Source organism: Gavia stellata, chromosome 18 (genome assembly GCF_030936135.1).
Source record: "Gavia stellata isolate bGavSte3 chromosome 18, bGavSte3.hap2, whole genome shotgun sequence".
NCBI lineage: Eukaryota > Metazoa > Chordata > Aves > Gaviiformes > Gaviidae > Gavia > Gavia stellata.
Window position 1 is genome coordinate 8,454,670 of NC_082611.1, and position 21,599 is coordinate 8,476,268.

At 35.9% G+C, this 21,599-nt stretch overlaps 1 protein-coding gene across 1 annotated transcript in view; it reads left to right on the forward strand.

Annotated features, from left to right (window-relative positions):
• BAIAP2L1 (BAR/IMD domain containing adaptor protein 2 like 1) overlaps positions 1-21,599 on the forward strand; it is a 41,663-nt gene that overhangs the window by 11,707 nt on the left and 8,357 nt on the right. Inside the window, exons 3-8 of the mRNA XM_059826506.1 lie at positions 1,356-1,442; positions 18,326-18,387; positions 18,484-18,555; positions 18,888-19,025; positions 20,397-20,549; positions 20,970-21,137. Of these exons, the coding sequence (XP_059682489.1) occupies positions 1,356-1,442; positions 18,326-18,387; positions 18,484-18,555; positions 18,888-19,025; positions 20,397-20,549; positions 20,970-21,137 (680 nt within the window). The remainder of the gene's footprint in view (positions 1-1,355; positions 1,443-18,325; positions 18,388-18,483; positions 18,556-18,887; positions 19,026-20,396; positions 20,550-20,969; positions 21,138-21,599) is intronic.

Sequence of the window (21,599 nt, forward strand, 5' to 3'; positions counted from 1 at the left end):
GTTCTAGCAAAACTGGCTTTGCTGTTTAAATTGGCTATAACCAGAAAATGATTAACTGAGAATAACTGAAACCTCAGTGATTATATATAAAGAGCTTACTGGTTCCTGTAAAACTGGAATTGAACTATAAACAATAAAACAGGGGGAACTGTCCGGGGCGGGAAGATGAGCATCCAAGTGTCAACTAGGGTCTGTCTTTTTGGTCAGGAATGTTAAACGTTTAGGTTTCTTCTTAAACTGCATATGCGCCTGTTGCCTGAGGTTTTTATTACTTAATGTACTTGGAATACAGATTCCTCTGCCATACTGAGTTCAGTGACAAAGATAAAAGTAGGCACTTCCCTGGAGTGTCAAAATAACTCTGTGCAGAAATTGTATATATTGATGCTAATTTTCCATGTCTGTCCAAGAAACCAGAGACCTTCCAACATTTAAGTTCACTAATTTGCTGAACAATGTAATTTATAATAACCTCAGGAACATTGATGGTATATTGAAAATTGAGAAAAGCATGCCAGATATGTTATCTCCACAACCTGAAAATCATCTTTCAGTGACTTAATTTTTGAAGTTTTAGCATTTGAGGCTTAAAATTTCCTTAAAGTGGAAAAGTTGTTGTTTATATGTAGGATCCTCAGATTTCAGTATATTGTTTTGACAAAAAATCCTATTTGTTGTTGCAGAATATGATAACTGTACAGTGGTATCCATAATGATAATCTTTAGGAATGGCTGTATCAGATGTATTGAACCTTTCACATTTCGCTTTTCTTTTAAATATATCGCACCAGGCAAACTGTATTTCATCCTAGCTTTTTGAAGCAAGTTACTCTTTCAGCTAACTTAAACAGTAAATGATGATGTGCTTTTGAAGGGCTCCATGTCACCTTGTTGCAACTGTAGGTCCGTTGTCTCATGGCCAGGAGCCATTTCTCAGATCAGTGGTCTGTCTGGCTAATACAGGCCAGAGACACTGGCATTTCTAGTAAGTTTGAGATTGCATTTTGCTTTTTTCCAACAGTTTTATCTATACCAAGGAATTTTGTTATGTCCTGACCAATGGCTTATGGCTAAACCTACCCACTGGATGCTGATTGCTCCTGGAACTAAATAACAGGCTGAAACATCATCAATGTGTTCTGTCTTTTGTCACCTGGTTTCACAAATTAGCAGGTAGCACAGGGACTTGTGTAACTTTCTCTGATAGCAGGATTTCCTTATTGCTATATACCCCTCTTTCGCTATGTGCCCTGGAGTACAAAATTTCATAGGATCATAGAGTAATGAAAATGGAAAATACTTTGATTTTTTTTTTTTTAAACATCTTTTTTTTTCCCCCCCTCTGTCCCCCCTAGCTATGGTAGTGGCTGGAAGAGCATATTATGATAGCCTTGCAAAGATTGGGGATATATCAGCTGATTCTCCAGTTTCTAAAGAATTAGGTAAGTGAAATATCTTTTTTTTTTTTTTTTAAATTACTTCAAAATATAAACTTTTTTCCTGCTGGCAGTTCACAGAACTAATGTGAAGTAGAGAAGGATCGGAAAAAGTGTGTTTTACGCTTAAACAACGCATAGATGGAAGGGATTAGATTCCTTTAAGGTATATTATTTCCTGTAACTCACAATAGTATGTTAATTTAGCTGATAAAAAAGGATGGTTTTAGTAAACTTTTTTTTAATGATTCTGCTTTAGCAGAATTTAGGAGAAAGACTCTTCTTGAATGGTGGCCACTGGTTTCTGTGTGCCTGCATACACTTTTATGATTTGTTCTGAAACCACTTTTGTGTGAGTGTTAACATTCTGTGTTGAAAGTTGGGAGCGGCAGAACAGCAAACAGTACAAAGCAAACAGTCCTAATGTAGTCGCTTTCTGTATTTGCTTTGCAGGTTGTTTACAGAAAGCAGAGTTGCTGGTTTCAAACTACAGAACAAAAGTATGAGAAAGTTAAAAGTAATAACCATGCAGAGTCTTATATCAACAAGTGCATAATTACAATTTTTGCAATCAAGCAATTAGTCAAATGCATGGAAGTAATCTATTTATTGAACTTCGTATGACTGTGGGATATTGTCTGCTTGTTTGAAAATATTAACATCGGGTAGTCTTGAGCTGAATTCTGAAAATAACTGTTTTTCCCTATTATTGGGGACAATACAGATTTGTGATTGAAGATATATTTTTGTTTAACTATGAATTCTTTCCTGCACTTATAAACCTTTATCTAGATATACTGTACTGAGAAAGCATGACCTTCTTCAGTGTCAGGCCTCTAACACTGCTCTCTTCATCTTAAACTGTTACTGCAGAAAAATCTTTTCTTATGAAGGAAACTAGCAACTCTGAATTTCTTCCAGCATACCTCTAAATTAAGTATTCTATCAGAGAGTAAGGAAAGTCAATGGACATTGGAAAAGGCAGGATAATGTGGTTAGGAGTCTGAGAGAGATCATTTGCATTTTCTTGAGAAAGTCTTAATAGTTCTGAAGCTGGGCTACAATACTGAACTATTTAGCAAAGAAATATGATACACCCCAGATGTGTCTATAAGTATCTTTGCTTAAAAAGAAAAAAAAGTTTACTTCACCTTTTAGTATTTTAAAAATATTAAGATGCATGCTGAGCAGTATCAGCTGTGTAAAGACTAGATCAAACTTTGCTGTGATTTGCTCATTTGTGGACCCTATCAACCCTAGTGGAGTTACTGTAAGCCCAGCCCACTGTGGAATTCTCTGTTCTGTGAGTTCCTTTGGACTTGCCAAAAGACATGTTATTGGCCACTGACAGCTCTATCATGCATAATACTTCAGTTACCTTTGCCAAAAAAGAGGTCAGTAGTTATCAGTTCAGTTTTGTGATATGCCTGTGAACTGCTTTTCTGGAGTGTGTTCTCTTGAGCATCAAGTGAGCTGACACACTAGCTTGTTTTGTAAGAGCAACGGTTTAAAGGTGACTAGCAAAGAAGCAGAGAGGAGCAATTTCCATAATTTTATGTGTGCGTGTTATCTGTATCCAAATCTGATGTTAGGAATATTTCTGTAACTTTTTACTTTTCCCTTGTTTAAAATTATATTATAAGGCCTTTTCCTAGATCCTATATTAACTGAAATCAATAGCAACATTCCCACAGATGTCAGTAGGAGTTCATTATATTTTTAATATTTAAGACATTATCCTGGCTCTTCACAATGAACTAGATAAACCAACAATGACCAAGTTCTAAAGTGTTTTGGAATGCTTTAATATTTGAGCACAAATTGAGGTACTATGGTCTGGATTTCCAGTGTTTAGGTCTTTGGACAACCAGAAAATGTAAATGTTTTCATCTGAGTAATAAAAATTTGAAACATCCAAAGTAAATATTTAAACTAATGCTTGAAACTAATCTATATAAAAACAAACAAGCCCCTCCGCCCCATGGCTTACCAATTTAACCACGATCAGGACAACTGGCTTATGGATGGCAAGACTTCATAGTAGTTAGAAATCCATGGTGCTAATTTTTTAACCTCATTGTATCATCTACAGCAGAAACTAAGGGAAAGCATATCTGCCAATTATCTTTGACTCATCTTAAATGTACATGCCTCCTCCATTAGCTTTGTGTTTCACCCATCAGCCACTAGGTAGTTTTTGGTTGTAAAAGAAGGTGTTAGAACAAGATTCCCCCCTTTTCCCCTTTTGCCGATAGCAAATCAAGCTGTAGTTTTTTTCAGATGCAGTTCACATTAAAATCAGTTTTCTGAATAATGAACAGGGGAATGAGGTAGGAACCAAGGTTTCAGGTCTTTCCTGTAGCAACTTCATCTTTAGTAGTGGCAGATGAAAAATAATGTAGTATTCTAAATTCAGTCGTGTTGCATTAAACTTCTTACACTTAATTACAAAAGGACTACAAGGCTCAGACAGCTAAAACATAATATTCTTCAGAATTTATGGAGAGTCTTTACTGGAATATTGCACTAAGTCATTTTACAGTTCAAACCCAAACCTGTTGGGTGACCTAGAGCATATTTACTGCCAAGTGTGATGTAAAGATTTGTATCAAACACAGTCAATCTTTCCGTCTCATAAGGAAACGCAGAACATGGTCTTCCTGTAATGAGACAGTAAAATGGATACCAACCCCACGGGCAGGGTAGAAACAGAAATGGAAAAGAAATATGGAAGAAAACTTTTGAAATAGAGGATAAAAAGCATAGAGGACAGACAATCGAGAGGGACAAAAAATCAAGTAAAAATGCCAGAAAGTGCTTTCTTCTGTTGAATGAGATTGGAGCAGAAGAGGGAAACAAGAGAATGAAATGGAAATCTGGATATTCCAGCTGATTCAGGGCTTTTGTACTAAGTATCTGTATCTTTCAAGTCTGAATTATTTTAATACAGAATAACTTAATATGAGTAAGTTGAGGAAGTACAAGAATATACTGCATTCATAATACAATCCTTATGAATAAGGGATAAGTTGATTTAGGTCAACTTTCTTTCTAACTTTTTATTTCCTTAAATTTCTAAGCTTGTAATCCGTCAGACTTGGCTATGAGCATTTAGGAACATAACCTGAATTTATGTAGTGCAAGTTATTCTGCAACATGGAATTTGCATATCTTTTTCCTAGATGCCTTTTGGAAATCCCAGTAGGAAGAAAAGATAGGAAACAAGAAACTGCACATTTAAAAATGTTAAGATTTCATACTATTCAAATTTCAGCCTACTGCATCAGCACAATAAAAATTTGTGTTTCAATAATGCACTAAAAATAATTTTACGTAGATACTATGCCACTGGTAGAGTCTTAAAACAGTAACTTTCATTATGTGTTGCTCATCTTTTTTGTCTTGACCAAAATACAGGTCTATGAGGCTTCGTCTTCTCAATTTTTAGTGCTTATAATTTTAATAAACTCTCTATTCTAGTAACATAGGCTGTCTTTGTAGCCTTCGCTAGCTCAAGGAATCAGGAAGTTTTCCTGCTTACTCATTGAATACTACTTCTCATATCTTCCCAACTATCCTCTTTAGCACCTGCCAGTTGTTGTAGCTACAACTCATTATATCGTGGGTGTAAAGTCCCAATTTGTTTGTTGTATGGCAACAGTATCTATAGCAGTCACCCACAATTATATTATGGTCTGTACCTCAAGCTTATTGCTCAAGAACTAGTAAGTGTAAACTATTCCTTGCTTGTCAAACTATAAAAAGCCAAACTGTAAGAAAAATATTACATTGCATGGTCTTGACCAACGGAACTAAACTGCAGAAGTTCAGCATGTTAAAAGAAAAATCGGAGGAGACAAAATCTCTTCCTTAATCTAACCAAGACTGATAACTTATTTAAAGATTACTCTGTGTTACAGGCTTATTTTTTCATAGTCTCATTCTGTTAAAACTTAGTTGGAAACAGGTATGCAAACGCTTATGCTCATCTACGGTCTGAAATGTAAGAATTGGGAGGAATTTGGGTTCTTTTCAGGAGAAATTTTCTGGTTAAAAACCACTGCAGGCAATCTACAGAAGAAAGTATTGGACTAAAAGATTGCTCTGTGTTGTGGTAGTCACAAGATAGGGAGAGGTGGGGAGAAAAAAACCCAAAAACTTCTAATGGTGTGCATAGTAAGCGGAATTCTTCTCTGACAGAGGATGACCCCTGAGCTTGATATTCCTCTCATGCACAAAAGAAAGGACTGTTCTTCGGGTCTAAAAGACAGTATTTTAACATATTCATGAAATGCAGTTTTGCTTATAAAGTTGTGTAATTTTAAAGGTCTCCACAACTTTGTCGTGCTTTGTCAAATACAAAATCTCAATTATGAAGTCATACAGTAATGTAGCATTTACAGTAATACTACAATGTGGATAACTGAGGGCAGGGGTTCTCTATATACACGTTTCCTTTTTTTGAGAGAGTCCTATCTGATTCTTTTTTTTTTCAGTGATAACCACTTCATTTTATATTTGCAACTAAGAGAAACCCTGTGGACTTTCTCTCTCTCTCTCCTCATTTCTGTTTGCAGAAACGAGAGATTTTTCTATATCAGAAACTGTGAGCTTTAAGTGGCCAACTGATATAGAAAAATTTTTGGAACGGAATTGGAAAATTCTTTTTTTGCTAAAAAAAAACCATACCTCCTTGCTGAAAAACGTCTAATCGGACTGTAATGTAAGGCAATACCATTGTTTTAACACTTACCTTGCAAGTATTAGTCATTCAAAACTGTCTATTTCCTTCCTGATTAATAAACACAATTGCCACTTGAGCAGGTACTTTTCAAAGCTATAGCTCTCTCTTGCTACTTCTGTGATATAGCACTTAAGTGTCACTCTCACTATTGAGAAAGCGAAGCAGAAAAAGAGAAAATTCCATAGTTTAAGATGAATGTAGCTGGTTGCACTTCAGTTAAAAAAAAAAAAAAAAAGGGGGGGGGCAGAGTTGTTGGCTTACTTTAGCATATAAATTGACCCTTTCAGCTGGAATCCTATTCTATTTGTCTTAGAAAGATGACACCTAGCACTCTTCCCTTCACCTGCTCATTTAAGCTAAAGAAGAGAGATCTGTCATCTTGTCCCATCTTCCTTACTGCATCAGTGTTGTCTCTTCTATAGTATAAATGTTCTGCTTTTGGAGTAGATTAAGTTGGAGAGAAAGGCAAGTGAAGTGTGCCAGCAACTACAGAACCCCTTTAGCACCTCATCTGGTGGAAACTTCTGGGAAACGAGCTTAAAGGCTGCAGTTTAAGTAGTTACAATATCAGGCCAGCTTTTCCTATGGAGCATTAATAAAACGCTATTCTACTATATTTATAATAAAATTGCATTGCAAGAAGCCACTTCATTCTTTTCCTATGAAAGGGAAGTACACAGAGAGCTATCTTGAAAAGGAAATACAAAGTAGTCGTGTGGGTTTTTTTAGGAGTGAGGTTTTGTAGCTTCTAATTTTATAATAACATTCTGGGTTTGTGCTATATAGACCTCCAGTCTGCTGTAAGAAAGCTAGAGGAAGATGAGCCAGCCTTTCTAGGTACATTTCTACCGATGAAAACAGTAACTGGATTAGCAGAAACTTCCTGCTATTCATAGTTCTACTTTTCAAGGTCATGTACAAGGCTAAAGCAAGCCAAACAATCATATTGACAAACTTTTCTCTAGAATCAGTACTGTGGCTTTTGATGTTCAGTATTCTGCATGTAAACTTTTGATGAAAGTCTGCTGGAAGAAGGGAAAACTTCAGTCTTAGATTCTTAGATATGAACAGCTTAACTCCACATCTAATAATTTTCCTGACCATCTATTGCAGAGCTATTGGAAGCTGTGTATATTCACTGATTTATAAATCGATTTAACTATTCAGGTATCCATAAGCATGTGCCCTGCCAATGGCCTGGCGTTGCTCCTGCAAGTCCATGTTCATGAATGGTGGAGAATACTTGGCGCTGTGCTATTAATAAACTAAAAAGAAGGTTGCCGCAAAACGTGTCCTGGACAATAAGTGATCAGGTGGCATCATACAATGAAGCTGAACAAACAGTCGTTAGCTTAAGATATTTTCCTTGTTGTTTTTAAGTTCTATAATCTTACCCTGCTAAAATATAAAATAGAAATGATCCTACCAAGAAACAGAGTGAACAAGAGGAGGGTTTGTTATTAAACATAAAGAAAGTAAATGATTAAAAATGGATATTGCAGCTCGTTCTTGTAAGACTACCCCGAAAAAAAAGTTTGTTCTGTATACAGTCATGTTGGTAGAACTTCTGTTATGTAGACTTCCTGGTTCTAGAAATGGCTGAAGGGAGGAATAGAATATGAAAATACATGAGGCTCTTTGGGAACAATTGCAGGGCACTGATGTTGCAGAATACTAGCACCAGGGGAAGAAAAGAAGACAGATATTCATAGAATGTAGTGATATTTTTCCAGGTTTTTTTCAGATTAAATTCTAGATAATTGGTCATATTTCTCATTCAATTTCAGTATTTTATTCCTTTTTTTCTTACAGCAAGTTGTAAGCTGAAGCTGATTATCCTGATTTTAGTTAGTGATAAGATATGGGTATAACACTCTTACAGTATATAGTCCTGAATTTCTCAGGGTGGTTGACTTAACAGTTCATAGGTAGCATTGGCTGTACTGTTCCTTGTGATGCAGTTAGTGTTACGTTATAGTGTTACAGCTGTGACACCCGTGCATGTGTCTCTGCACCTGCTACTGTAAGCACACCTACTTGTGTGACTTCGGAGTTTAGCACAGAACATTCATAACGATACACGTGACCACACACCCTCGAGGGGAAAAATTAGGTATTCAAAACATCTACAGTGAGTGTGCATTTAATTGATCTCTTCATGCTATGCCTCAAAGGCCTGAGAAAATAGCGAAAATACCACGAAGGGCATCCTTGAAGATTTTCTGACTATATTGGAACAGTTAAATTTCACTTCAGTCTCACAGGTAGCGAAGACATCTTTCATCTTGCAGTGGAAACCCTGGAAATGATGCCCTGAACTTCACCTATGTGTACACACACTGTTTTCTAGACTGTGGCTGGTGTCCGTCTAGAAAGGAGTAATTCGGAAGTGTGGGAACAGGCATTCTGCATGCACAGCAGGTGTGTGTTCCGTGGCAGCTCTTTGAACTTACCCAGGCATAGTACAATCAGAAGGCGCTGGGGCTAGTACAGCAGGCAGGAGGCTGTTCTCTCTCAGCTGATGCTTAGCAATCATAGCTTTTCTTCACCGCCACCCCCAGGTAGGTCTGTTGGCAAAGAAATAAGCCTGAGAGCCTGTATAGAGGAAAATATCCTTAGCTGTCTCCTCAGTGAGAGGAGCAGACGGAAAATGGAAAGTAAATGACAACACTGCGAAGAAAATTACATCATATATGTAATTAGCTTGTAAATTCTTTAACTGAAGGTCTAACTGTGTTTTGTATGTACAATCAGCTCTTACTGATGAATTATTTCTAAGCAAAAAAAAAAAAAAATTCCTGTATCAGTTGTAGATGTCATTAATGTTCCCAAGATGGGGGGAAACAGTTGTCTTGGACTTCTGAGAAAAAGACTTTTATCAAAACTTTCAGCTCAGTTTGGGTGTGGATTTTTTTTTTGGACACTCTAAGACTGGGAAACTCTATGGCAGTTCCAAAGTGCTGTAATAAAAATTGCAGTGATGCCTTGCATTTTATTGAATATCATGTAACGTTTATAATGATAACTTAAATATTTATCCTCTCTAGTACTGGAAACTGATAAAGAACTTCAGTTTTTGCTGTTTAGCGTGATTTGTTTGTCCCAGTCCTGCTGAAAAACGGAGATGAGCTCTGTTGTATGATCTTCCCTAACTAATCTGCCTAAAACCAGCAGGGCTTCATACAGGCAAGTTCAGGCTTGTGGCTGTATTGTAACTTATTTTCTTTGCACCTGCCTTGTGTAAGGATTACAAGTCACTTCTTTAACACCACTGCAGCTCAAGTATGAAAAGCTGTTGTATATAAGGCTTCCGAGGCCCTATGAAAGATGTCTCTGACATACATACCTTAATATATTGTGGTTTTGTATGTTTGGGTAAAAAAATACCTGCAGCAGCCTTCATATATATTAGTAATGGAGTAGCAGGTGGAAAAACAAGTTTGCCATTTCCGTGCATTATTTATGTGGCGTATGCTTTTCCTTTCCTTTTTTTAACATTGAAATTTAGTTACTATGCTTACCAATAATCTGAAACAAGATGAATATTTCATGTTAATTAACATCTATTCAATGATATAGTAGGTTTAAAAAATTCTAATCTCTGAATTTTTTTTGACTAAGAGATCAAAACAGCTTGGGAAAGAAAGGGGAATTAGACTAGCAGACTGAACTTGCTAAAACTGTAATAAAGTCACATTGCTTTTTAAAATATAATGTAAGATAATATTTTTGTTCTGTTTAAAATTGTAAAATAGGAGCATCACACCAAGAACAAACTTAAAGTAACTGGAAATTGTAATGGTCTTTATAATCTCTTAAGTATTCACTCCTGTAGTGTCTTATGTGGGAATAGCTAATTTATGAACAGTTCATTGCCCACTTTATAGCATGTAATGCGTGGTATGAATTTTTTAGTACTTTTTAAAATCACTTGTGTCAAGCTGAAAGAATTTGGCATTAATTTTAGTCTGAGTAAAGTATATTTAAAAAGCAAGTTGATCCTTGGGTTTAACTGAGTATGGCTTTTTTTATAAACAGTCGTAGACTTTGATGTATAAATAGCTGAGGAGTTCTGTGTATCTCTTAATACTTAAATATTCCAAAGTTTTAAAGAAAAATTGTAATTTTAATTCAAGTAATTTTAATTCTGTCTTATGTATTGGAAAAGTACTTCATTATGCAGTTTTACAGTATTTTCTTTCACATGATCATCAACAAAGATTTAGGACAACGAAAAGATTACTACATAATTTTGATCCTGAGCTACAAAATAAAATGGTATCATAAGTAAGTGCTAGGTGCTAGGCTACTACAGTAGAAGTGAACTGTGCTCTATCCCTTCACTGTTTGTCTAATTATGAAATGGGAGAAGGATTTTTGAATAGCAGGATTCTTTGATTATATTCCTCACGCTGAGAGCAATGTGTAATCTAACGGTAGAGGAAGCGTTAAAGAGAGTATTGCCAAGTATGTGTTCTAGCAAATTTTATTCCAAATAATATACAGCTAAGCTGCTGAGAACTGGTGGTTAGGCTTTTGTTTTTCCCTTTAGAGCTATATATGCATTTTGGGTAAAATCCCAGGCATCATCTTATAATTGGTCCTGAATGCATTTTTCCAGCCAGTTCCACAACATAATAAGCCTGGGACTAGAAGATGGAGGTCCTTGAGAAGATGGTGGCCACAGTTGATGGTGGTCACCACTAATGCAGTTTATCCACTTGGCTCTATGCTCCTGGCTGGGTCCAAGCAGCTTGCTAGGAGAGAGGATGACCAAGAGAATACAGCAGTGGCAGGCTGCTACTAGCTACCTTTATTTACGATTTTTTTTCCCTGATGCTCTTTGGCTCTGGTGCAGAGGGAACAGGCTGTCAGTGAGATATAGATAGGTATATTTGTATGTGTATGCTGTATATGTACATACAAATATGTACATATCAAAATAAAGCAAATATTTTGGGAAGCATTAAACTTAGTGTACAGCATTTGCTGTAAAAGTAAAATGGTAAAAGGTCCTTTTCCTCTTGTTAGAAGAGAAGTATATTGTACCTAGAGAGTAGTCTTTGCTAATTAAAACAGCTGTGGACTCCTGTTAAATTATGTTGGCCATGATGTAGCTGGAAAGAAATTATTTGACTGGATAAAAACAGAGGTGATAGTACTTTCTTTTTGAAAGTTGATGAAGTTTTGATTGTGGTCAAACATACATTAAAACTCTGTGCATGGGGTAGAATATGTTTTTTCACTAGGGAGCCATAGGAGGAACACAGGCAACGAAGCCCTATGAGAATGAGGAAGAGCACTATGAGTTCATCACCACCTAACAGCATAGGTGCCCAACTCACAAAATTAGCAACAGTGTCTTGTACAATCCTCTTTATTGCCTACTGGTTTTGTCTGGACGTGGAGGTAAGATACTTAGACTTAGGCATCTTCCAGGGTCTTACAAACTTTGGAAGACTGTTTCTCTCTTCTGTATTAATGAGACTGTAAAATATCTAAAAGGGTTTTAAATATTTAGGAGTAATGGAGCTTGTGAAAAAATAATGATAAAACTGAGCTATGAAGAAATTGAAATTTCTTAACTCTGAGCATTAAATCAGTTTCAGATAATTACTTGAAATATTGTGAGCTAACTTCAGATGACAAGTGATGCTTTGAAAGCATTTTATATGAAGTTGCTTACGTAGTTAAAGGAGAGCTGAAAGCATGAGACTATTTGTATTTTAAATGAATAATTGCTGCAGTTTATTTTGTGTGGGAGCCTAATGTGAACAACTTCGACAACACATGCTGTTAACAGGACTACATTTTTATATCTTTATATATCTTTAACTGTATAGTACTTTAAATTATATTTTTACATGCCCAATAATATCATAATGCTCAGTTTCATTCCTCATGGTTCATAATCAGTATCACTTTTGGATATTATTTTACTGGACTAGTACATGAATACCCAGATTTCAGCCATTGTGTTGTGGAGGTTTTTTAATTTCCTTTAACCTGTGTTTAATCTGTTTTAAATTAATTAACTTATTTGCTTGTTATAGCACAGAAACATATCTGTTGCTCACAGCCTTAGTGAGAACTGTGCATATTTTAAAATAAAAATTGATCCGAGAATGCCAGTTAGAATGTGAAGTTCTCTTTACTTCTGTTTTTGTTTTATTTACAGATTTTTGTTTATTTATTTGCTGTTCTAGCAAAACATAACTATCTATTTGGAGGTGCTGCTTCAAGGCACCACATCTAGCATGCGGACTTAAAATACTTTATGATACTCTGAAATCTCTTCCCCTTTTCTCTGTTTTAAGTTTTATTCTTTTTTTTATTCTTCACCTTCTGCAGTCACCTTCATAAAATGGCATTGAATGGTCATGTGTCAATGCCATTTTATAAAATGAACTACAGAAAGATTTACTCCTTGCTTCTTATTTCATGTTCATCCATGCAGTAAGGAAAGGCAGACGACCTAGTCCTATTGATTTATGTGCATATTAGTATTAATTCTACAGATTGTGGGGTTTTTTAAAGCATTCTGGACAAACTGTATTAGAAGTAAAGCACAGTTAGAGCTTGGCAAGTTTTGCATTACTTTGTCCTTCATTATGATTTTATTCGTTCACATTAAATTCCATTAAGGCTTTTTGCCTTCTTTAAAGCATCTGTTGCACAATTAAATCCTTCTGCAATAAATCCTTCCTATGACAGAATGATAAATTTACTGCATATGAGGCTTAACAGATCTTTTGTTCAATCATACTTATTTGTTATACTTTATTCCTTTGAAACTTTCTATTTTACTACCTTTCAGGGGCTACTGGCTTCAAAGGACTTTGTTTCTAACTTTTGTCATAAATGCCTTTCTTCTGGGCAAAGGGTAACTTGGAAGAAAGAGAGCATCCTGACAGAAATGGCATCTAATAATAGACTTGAACTATTGTCTCCATGTGTAGCTTTGACTCAGCCTTTCATTCTCTTCTTTAATGTAAATAATTATGTGGTTTTGTCTCTAAGACATGAAGTTACTAGACCTGTCCTGAACGCAAAATAGGACAACAGGAGACAAATGAGTGATATAATTAAGCACTTTGTCCATTCCCAGACATCTAAGAAGGTCTCTCTGTTAAGAGACTTTAAATTTTTCAAGAGCAACTGCCTCTAAATAAAACAAATTTGAAGTATATTTCAAGTAAGGTGATGCAATTAATACTTCTATTGATTCTAATATAGCTATTTAGTATTTTAAAAGTTTAAGTAATTTTGTTGGTTGCTGTTAATATTTGTTTCTATGACAGAACTCTCTTAACTGAGTTCCATTTTTGTTTCTAACTTGAACTAATTCTTCTAGTCTTCTACTCATAAAAACAGTCAACATAAGCTAAAAAGAGAAATATCCAGTACAATCACCCAGTGTGAACAGTGAGGTTGAAGTGTAACTGCTGCAGAAGTTCTGTATTCCAGCCTTACAATGAGTATTTCTGTTAGAAATTGCTTTCCTTGTTTTTCATCTACTGTGAAGACAATCTTTTAAGGATGTCTTCTAGTTCATGGGATACTGTGTATGGAGAAATAACTGTTACACATTTTGGGTTAGTAAAAAAAACCACAACAGCATTAATGGAATTCTAGTCTGTCTTATTTTCTCAATAGAAAATACAAATACAACCAACGGCCTTGGTTAAGCCTAAAAATATTCCACAAATTCCTGAAGTTTCAGCTTAAAAGATCCTTCTACCTGAACCTATTTGAAACTAAAATAAATTTACCATGGAACTTGGCATTACTGTTCATGGTCATATTGCAGATTATAGCTGTATTACGCAGCATGGTTTCAAGAACCATACATGAGAAATATTTGTTTTATTTTTAACTTATTTAAGGTATTTGAGAAGCTCCCCCAAAATCCCTCTCTGAAAGAGATTGTTTCTTCTCTTCCCTGTAGTGCATTTATAAGGTAATAGCAAAATAACAGAAGAAGTATCTGTAAACATTTACAACTACATTTCCATTTTCTAAAACAAATGTGGGAATATTTAATGTACCTCTACTCTTTTAGTCACAAAGATTTCACATTCAGGATGTGGGGGAATGGAAAGCAGGAGTAAGTATCTTTGAAAGGCAAGCATTTGAATGGTTATGTTTATCACCAAGACCCCGGTGGTTTTGGTTTATTAATTCATTGCATAATATGATGCCTAAAACTGTTTCAAGTTTACAGTAAGTCTGTCTTAAGTGGTCTGTTATCATGCACATCATCTTTGATAGGTTTGGGGTTTGCCAGTAAATGATGACAAGGTTAATATTTGGTTATTGTGTATTATGAGCTCTCATATATAAAACCTGATCATGAACAGCTTTAATACATAGCAAAATATTTTTAGTTGATGTGAGAAACATGTTTGTCTTCACCTTAAGTAGTTTTCTGTACCTTTTTACAAGGTGAATAATTACTGAACACTAGAGCCTGGCCTTAGGTTATGCTGTTATTAATCCGGAGTAACCCATTGTCTTTATTAGAGCTATTCTATGATTCACCATTGTAATTAAAATCAAAATATAATATTGAAGTTTTTCAATTTCAATTCCACTTGGACGCTGTTACAGGGGTTGTTTTGCCTTCCCTGAACTAGTCTTCTACAAAAATTTGTCTCTTTGTATGAATCTTATTTGTGAGGGTCATCAAAATGTGGCTAACCCATTATCATAAACTGGCAATAAAAGACCATGGTGTATGTTCACTTTAACAATGTTCTCTATTTATTCAAAGTGCAGAATATGACCTATGATTTAAACTGTAATTTAAATCTTAATAGGTCAGAGTGTGCTTACTATGGGTTCTTTTCAAAATGTTGATTCAGAACATGAAAGAGGAAATTAAATGGGTGAGCCAGTACATACAGTGCCTGTGGATTACCAGTCGCGGTAAGGAGATTCCAGCATAAAATGGGGTTTGCCTGATGCACAGCATACAGGGCGTCTTTGAGAGAAAAAGAAAATGCAATTAGACATACAGTCACTGATATCTAAAAATGCTATTTTAAAGTGTTCTAGAACACTCTAAAATAAACTTGTAAAATAATTCAGCACAAACCATTTAGAAGGAAGTGTAGTTCTTAGTTCTCTTCATTTCAGAACGTGTTTTGGCAGTATTCTTTGTAATAAAGATGAAAAAACCTGTTTCTAACCAAGCGTTCAAAGACTTGAAGGCTGCAGTCAGTTCAAGTGCTGCATGAGACAAAAATAACAACCTCTGAGCGTCAGGTTTTCCATTCTTGACGCACCAGGTGAATGGGTTGTTTTATTGAACGTTTACACTGTGGTGGCAGGGCCGGCCAGAGGAAGGGAGTGTGAAAGAGCGATGCGAGAGCTGAGTCAATACCCGACGTTGTTGGATGTCTGTCAGTACTTGGAACGCTAGGGCCGACTGCGTTAGCATTGCCAAGTATTAGCTAAGTGTGCTGCTTTGGCAGCAGACTCTCAGAACGTACTTTTTACAAAGAGTGAGAATAAGTTCATTTTAAAAAGCATAAAAATATATAAGGGCAATTATTTTGAGGGCCATTTCAACACTCACCCTGAATTCCTGTAACTTCCCATATAGCTTTCTAGTCTGCGTATTTAAAACGAAAGAAACTTTGTAGTTTTATTTGTATTTCTTGATTATTTTTTCCTGACTTCTTTTAACGCTTATTTTCCTTTTAAAGTTGCAGATAAGTGTTTACAAAATTCTTCTAATTTTAAAAGCCATTCACAGTCTAAAATGTGTATTTTCAGTTGAGTTTGGTGGAACAGAAACACTATGGACTGAAGTGCATTCATTTCTACAGCCTTAAAATAACAAGGTGGCTTACTCATGTCTGTTAATTCAAGTGTTTATGTAACTGCATTGTATTTACTTTTCTATTGCATATGAGCAACTAATTACTATAGCACCTCTCACTTCTCATAGTATTTATACTTCTGTAGTCACCAGCAACTTTAAATAGGAACAAAAAAGCATAGCATTCTGTAGGCTGTACAGGACTCAGAAAAACTATATATGGGGAGGAAAAAAAAACCAGCACCCTTCTGTCTCTCCTATCTACCAACCTGAGTGTGAATTCCTTTTTCTTGCTAATCAAGGGATTGACTGTTCTCATTGTATTCTGATTCCTTCTTCCAAGTCTCCTGTAGTCTGTTGTGCAAACAGGCATAGAGGTGGGGATTGGGGCATGAAGAGGGATTCCTGAAAAGTCAGGAGACACGTTTTCTTCTTGAACTGTCTGATGGTTCCCCATAAACAATAACGCAGACCCACATTTTACATTATTTAGTTCAAGATCTGATGTGTTGTATTGCTTCACAGGACAGGAGATACGGTTCTCATTTCAAAGAAACTAAAATTTCGAGATGTTGTAACTTAAGAATGACAGATAAGAAGGGAGAAAAGTGATAGTACATACCCAGGCACTATGGGAATGCATCTGTGCTATACAGGAAGGTTACCAAATCACTAACACGCACTATGGGGAAACAGGTTTTGATGGCTGGGGAGGTGCTGAAAAAGGAGAAGATGAGAAGGATCTCATGAAAAGTTCTGTCATTCATTTTATTTAGGCAAACTTTTTAGTTAGCTGCACTTTTTGGGAGCTTCTGTGTGCACCTGAAGGATATGAAGCATTATAGGAGAAGTTTTTGCTGACTAACTCAGGAGAGGTTCTCCATATGGATGGTAGAAAACAAGATTTGTAAAGCAGCGTGTTGAACAGTTAATACATCCTTTTTTTTCCTTTGAAAAAAGGAAACTGGGAATCATGCAAGATAACAAATAGGAGGGGAGACACACAGCATTCCCGTGCAGTGACTCTGCCAGTGATATGTAATCAGAATTACAGAATTGTGTCTGTACATTAGGACAGCACTATTGCAGGTTTAATGCTGCAAGCACCTGTATGGCAAATACTTCCCAGTGGGGTAACTCCAAAGTTGATTGAGGAACAGACAGATTACTGGAGGGGGTGTGCCACTGTGGAACTGAACCTGCCGTTCTTGCCATGGAAATGGAATGACAGCAAAACACATCTCTAGTCAAGACTCAGATGCAACATGGTTTAGGAATCTGGTCATGGCCCTGGCACTTTCAGTTTTTTTTGTAAAGGCTCCTGGTTGAGACCTGGTAACTATATACAGGTCTAATTTGGGTGAAGTCAATGGGCACTCAGGACACTTCCCACTACTCTTCTCAGCAGTGTGTTGCAGTCTCCCAGACAAGACTGGCAGACGCTCGGTGTGTCAGTGCCAGCGCAAAGAAGGGAGTGGGGATGATGTAGCGTTCTGTATCTGGAGCACGATGATGTGGCTGCTTGCATACCAGGCAGGACCGCAGCAGGCATAGTTTACCTTGGTTTGCACATAGAACCACACCCAAAGGATTGAGGTATTTTTTCCTCTATACCCCCCCTAAAGCAAAATGAAACAGTCCAGCTTTTAACTGCTCGCAGTTAAGACTAAGCTGTGTAACTTTGTGCTGGAAGACAGCAGAGCATAACAGGCATATTTAGGATCTGTTGAGAGGAGGCTGAGAAATCTGCTGCTGCTTGGCTGTTAGTTAATGCCATACAGTCAGGCTGTAACCGCTGATAAAACACATGGGAAATTAATCAGCATATGTATCAGATCTGTTTTAGCAGGTGTGCTGTGAATGAATGTGAAAGGTTACTTTGTTAATTCTGAAGGTGCAGTTAGTTAATAAACATTAATTTTCAGACTAAAAAACAGCAGCTATTTGGATAGTAACAACTATCTCTAGTTCTTGTGTGCTGTTCTCTGACGTGGCAAGAAAAGAGGCTGTTACTAAATCAGTATGAGGTATTCTGGAGAGAAGGAAGTGTTTATTTTGTCTAGCACTCCATGTCCCTTTTGAATAATAATGCATGATTAATTATTCTATCACTTATGAGCTTCTTGGTTTGTCTGTGGCCATATCTAGTTATTTATTTATTTAAACTTCTGTAGTGAGCAACAGCAAGAAATTTCTTATCCCTCTTAAATACATTCTAGTTAATAAATATATTAGTTAAATATATTTTATTACTGCTCTTTGTTAACTAACTTCAGAACTCTATGAAAGAAACAAATATGGCTGTATGTTTATCAACAGGCCAAGTTCTCATAGAAATTTCAAGAACACACAAGAAACTTAATGACAGTCTAGAAGAGAGTGTAAGTTAAACAATTTCTTTTTAAATTTATTTTCTTTTTGAAATGATAAGCTATTTCTGATAATTTTTAATAACCCTTCATTCATTTTTTTTAAAGTTCAAAAAATTTCATAAAGAAATTATATCTGAACTGGAGAAGAAAACAGACCTGGATGTAAAATATATGACTGTAAGTAAATTAAATTCAAAAAGTTGTATTTTATTTATCTATTGCTAGTCAAAGAATTTTTCAGAAATTGTTCCCTAACAGTTAAATAATCAATATGTTAGAATCGAGCTTTAGATACATAAACATGGTAAAAATTTTCATGCTTATTTTGAGTTTAAAAGGGACCCAATGCATGACTTAATGGCATTTTAAACTAAAGTTGGGAAAGGCAATTGCCTAACACTTTTGATGTGTATTAGCAGTATCTCATAGCTTATAGTAATACTTTTTAGTTGCTTACCCAGTTACATTGCTGAGTGCATTATGAGATGTTTTAAATGCTTTGATTGCAGGCAACTTTAAAGAGGTACCAAACTGAACACAGAAGCAAATTAGATTCTTTAGAGAAGTCTCAGGCTGAGCTGAAAAAAATCAGAAGGAAAAGCCAAGGAGCACGAAATGTAATGAAATATGAGCATAAAGAAATGGAGGTCAGTGTATTGTCTCTTAAGTTACTTGTTTCTTTCTTTGTATAAGAACTGGTCAACAGAACATGTTAAGCTATTACAAGTCACATCTAAGTCTGTTTTAAAACTTGACTTCTGAAGCTTACCACAGTTTTTGTATATGCAATGTTATTAGTTAATACACATAACTCCTCTGTAAGTTGTTTGGCACCAGTTAAACTCTACAATTTCAAAGAACGTGCATTTTTGGTTCCTCAAAGTTGATTTATATTAAAGGCAGTCCTCGAGTATGTATTCTAGTCAAAATTAAGCTCTAGAGTGCTCTGCTGTACATATTCAGAGACTTCTGCTTCAGTTTCTAGGTTTCATCCCTTGACTACCACTTGATTTTTTTTTTTTTTAACTACACCTTTATGCAGAGGTTTACACAGGGAATCAGCTATGCTATGCAAATTCAGTAGTAATTTGCTATAAATGAATTTCCCAAAGTAGGCAAATGCCAACTTCTGTTATCAGTTGTTACTACCTTTCCTACTGCTCTTAAAACAGCATTGCCATCTTGAGGCAAAATAAGAAATGGCAAGGCAATGAAGAGAAACTTTATTTTAAATAGTCAGTCATATTCTGGTTGTCATGTATCTCTCAGAAAATACTTGCCATTGATATTTTTATTTGCACAATATTTTTTTTCATGCTAGCTAATATGTTTTTTTCTCCATATTTTTCTATTTTAATTTTCTTTTCAAAGAAAGCTTTGTGTATAACACGGTGCAGTAAACATAAATAGTACTAGCGCCTATTTCTTCTACCTATCTTTTAACCTGCATTCATAACAATTCTTTTTTTTTTTTAAGGTATTGGACTGAGAATTCAAGGATTAGGATTTAATCACAGTTTAGCCATGAATCCTCATAGCCTCAGACAAACACAGTTTAGTCTTTTTAGTGACTAATTTTTCCCTCTCTAAAATGAAGTAGAGATTCATCATAACTTTGTGAGAGTAAATTTAAGTGTTATGGAGCAGATGAAGATAATCTGTCTAATTAAAACACCTGTGGCCTAAAAATTGCTCAGCACAGTTGCTGTGTTGATGTCATATTCTTATTTACTGCAGCATTTTATTTAGAGGCTAAAAACTGTTTCTTGTTTTGCTTCACTCCCCCCCCCAAATAGATTATTGATTGCCTGTAGTAAGAATATACATTTACGTGATGAGATCAGAGAAGTTCGGTGTGTGCATGAAAAGAGAAAGACTTGGAAGCAAAGCCACCCTACGCCACCCCACCTTCCCAAAAACTTTTTCTAAGGCTTTTGGAGTTTGCTTCAATAATTGGATGTAGTATCAAATAAAACTCAGAGACTGTATGTGACTTTTTCTTTTCTTTTTTTCCTTAGTATTTGGAAACCGTGAGCTCTCGACAGAGTGATATTCAGAGATTTATTGCAGAAGGCTGCAGAGAAGCTCTTCTCGAAGAAAAAAGAAGATTCTGTTTTCTGGTTGACAAGCACTGCAGCTTTACCCAGCACATGCACTTCTATCACATTCAGGTCAGTGGCATGAGTGTAAACAGAAATGAAACTCCTGAAATTTAATCATATAGGAGATCAGATAGCACTTAGGAACACTGTAGTGCCAGACAAGTGATCAGGTCATAGAAAATGTTTACCATGCAATATTCTCTTAAATGTAATGTAGCAACAATAAAGGGTTACTGTGATTTTTCTTAAAAATCATATACTAAGAAAAAAATGCATGGACTGATCAGGTATTTCCAGTATCTGACCCTGAAAAAGGACAGTCTCTTTCTACAACATATTGTTTCAAGGAGGTATTACTTACAAAAATCTTTGAAAATATTTCCATTTTGCTGGTGTTACTATTTTGCTATAATAAAAATTAACAAGTAGGTCTGTGCAATTTTATGAAAAAGTGTATCTTTGACAAGTACCTTTTAAACTTGGATGCAGTGTGCGGACTTCCTAAAATCCAAGCTGCCTGGGTGGCAGGAAATCTGTAGCGATGCCACCAAAGTGCCTGAAAAAGTTAGAATGATGATAGACGAAATAAGGACACCTGGTTCCACGCCAGTATCAGGAACTCCACAGCCTTCACCAATGATAGAGAGAAATACCATGGTATGTTGTTCTTCGATGGTTAAAGGTTCTTTCTCTTAAATGGGAGCAGAGTGGCTTCACGAGCTTCTTTTGTACCTAAGCATTTGGGATCAAGTCTATGATGTACCTCAGTTGGAATATACTGGGGTTGGGTATGAAAGCAAAATCATTATGCTGAAGCTCTGCTACTGGAAAAATACACAGTGTAGTAGGCAGAAGCACATACCCAAAGAGGGCCTAGTTTTCAGTTGGGTGCCTAGGACTTTCTGCAGAGCCCAGCCTCAGGACTACTGTTGTTCTAATCATTCCACTTCCTACATTCTTATCTGTAAGCAATAGTAATTATGTATGACAAAATACTATTTTCTATTTTCTTTCCTTCTTCCCTCCATGATTCTTATTAGCATATTAGAGTACAGGTTAAATTCTAAATTCTACCTATGTGTATGTTGTGTCACCATTAGTTGTTGAATTTCTAAATTG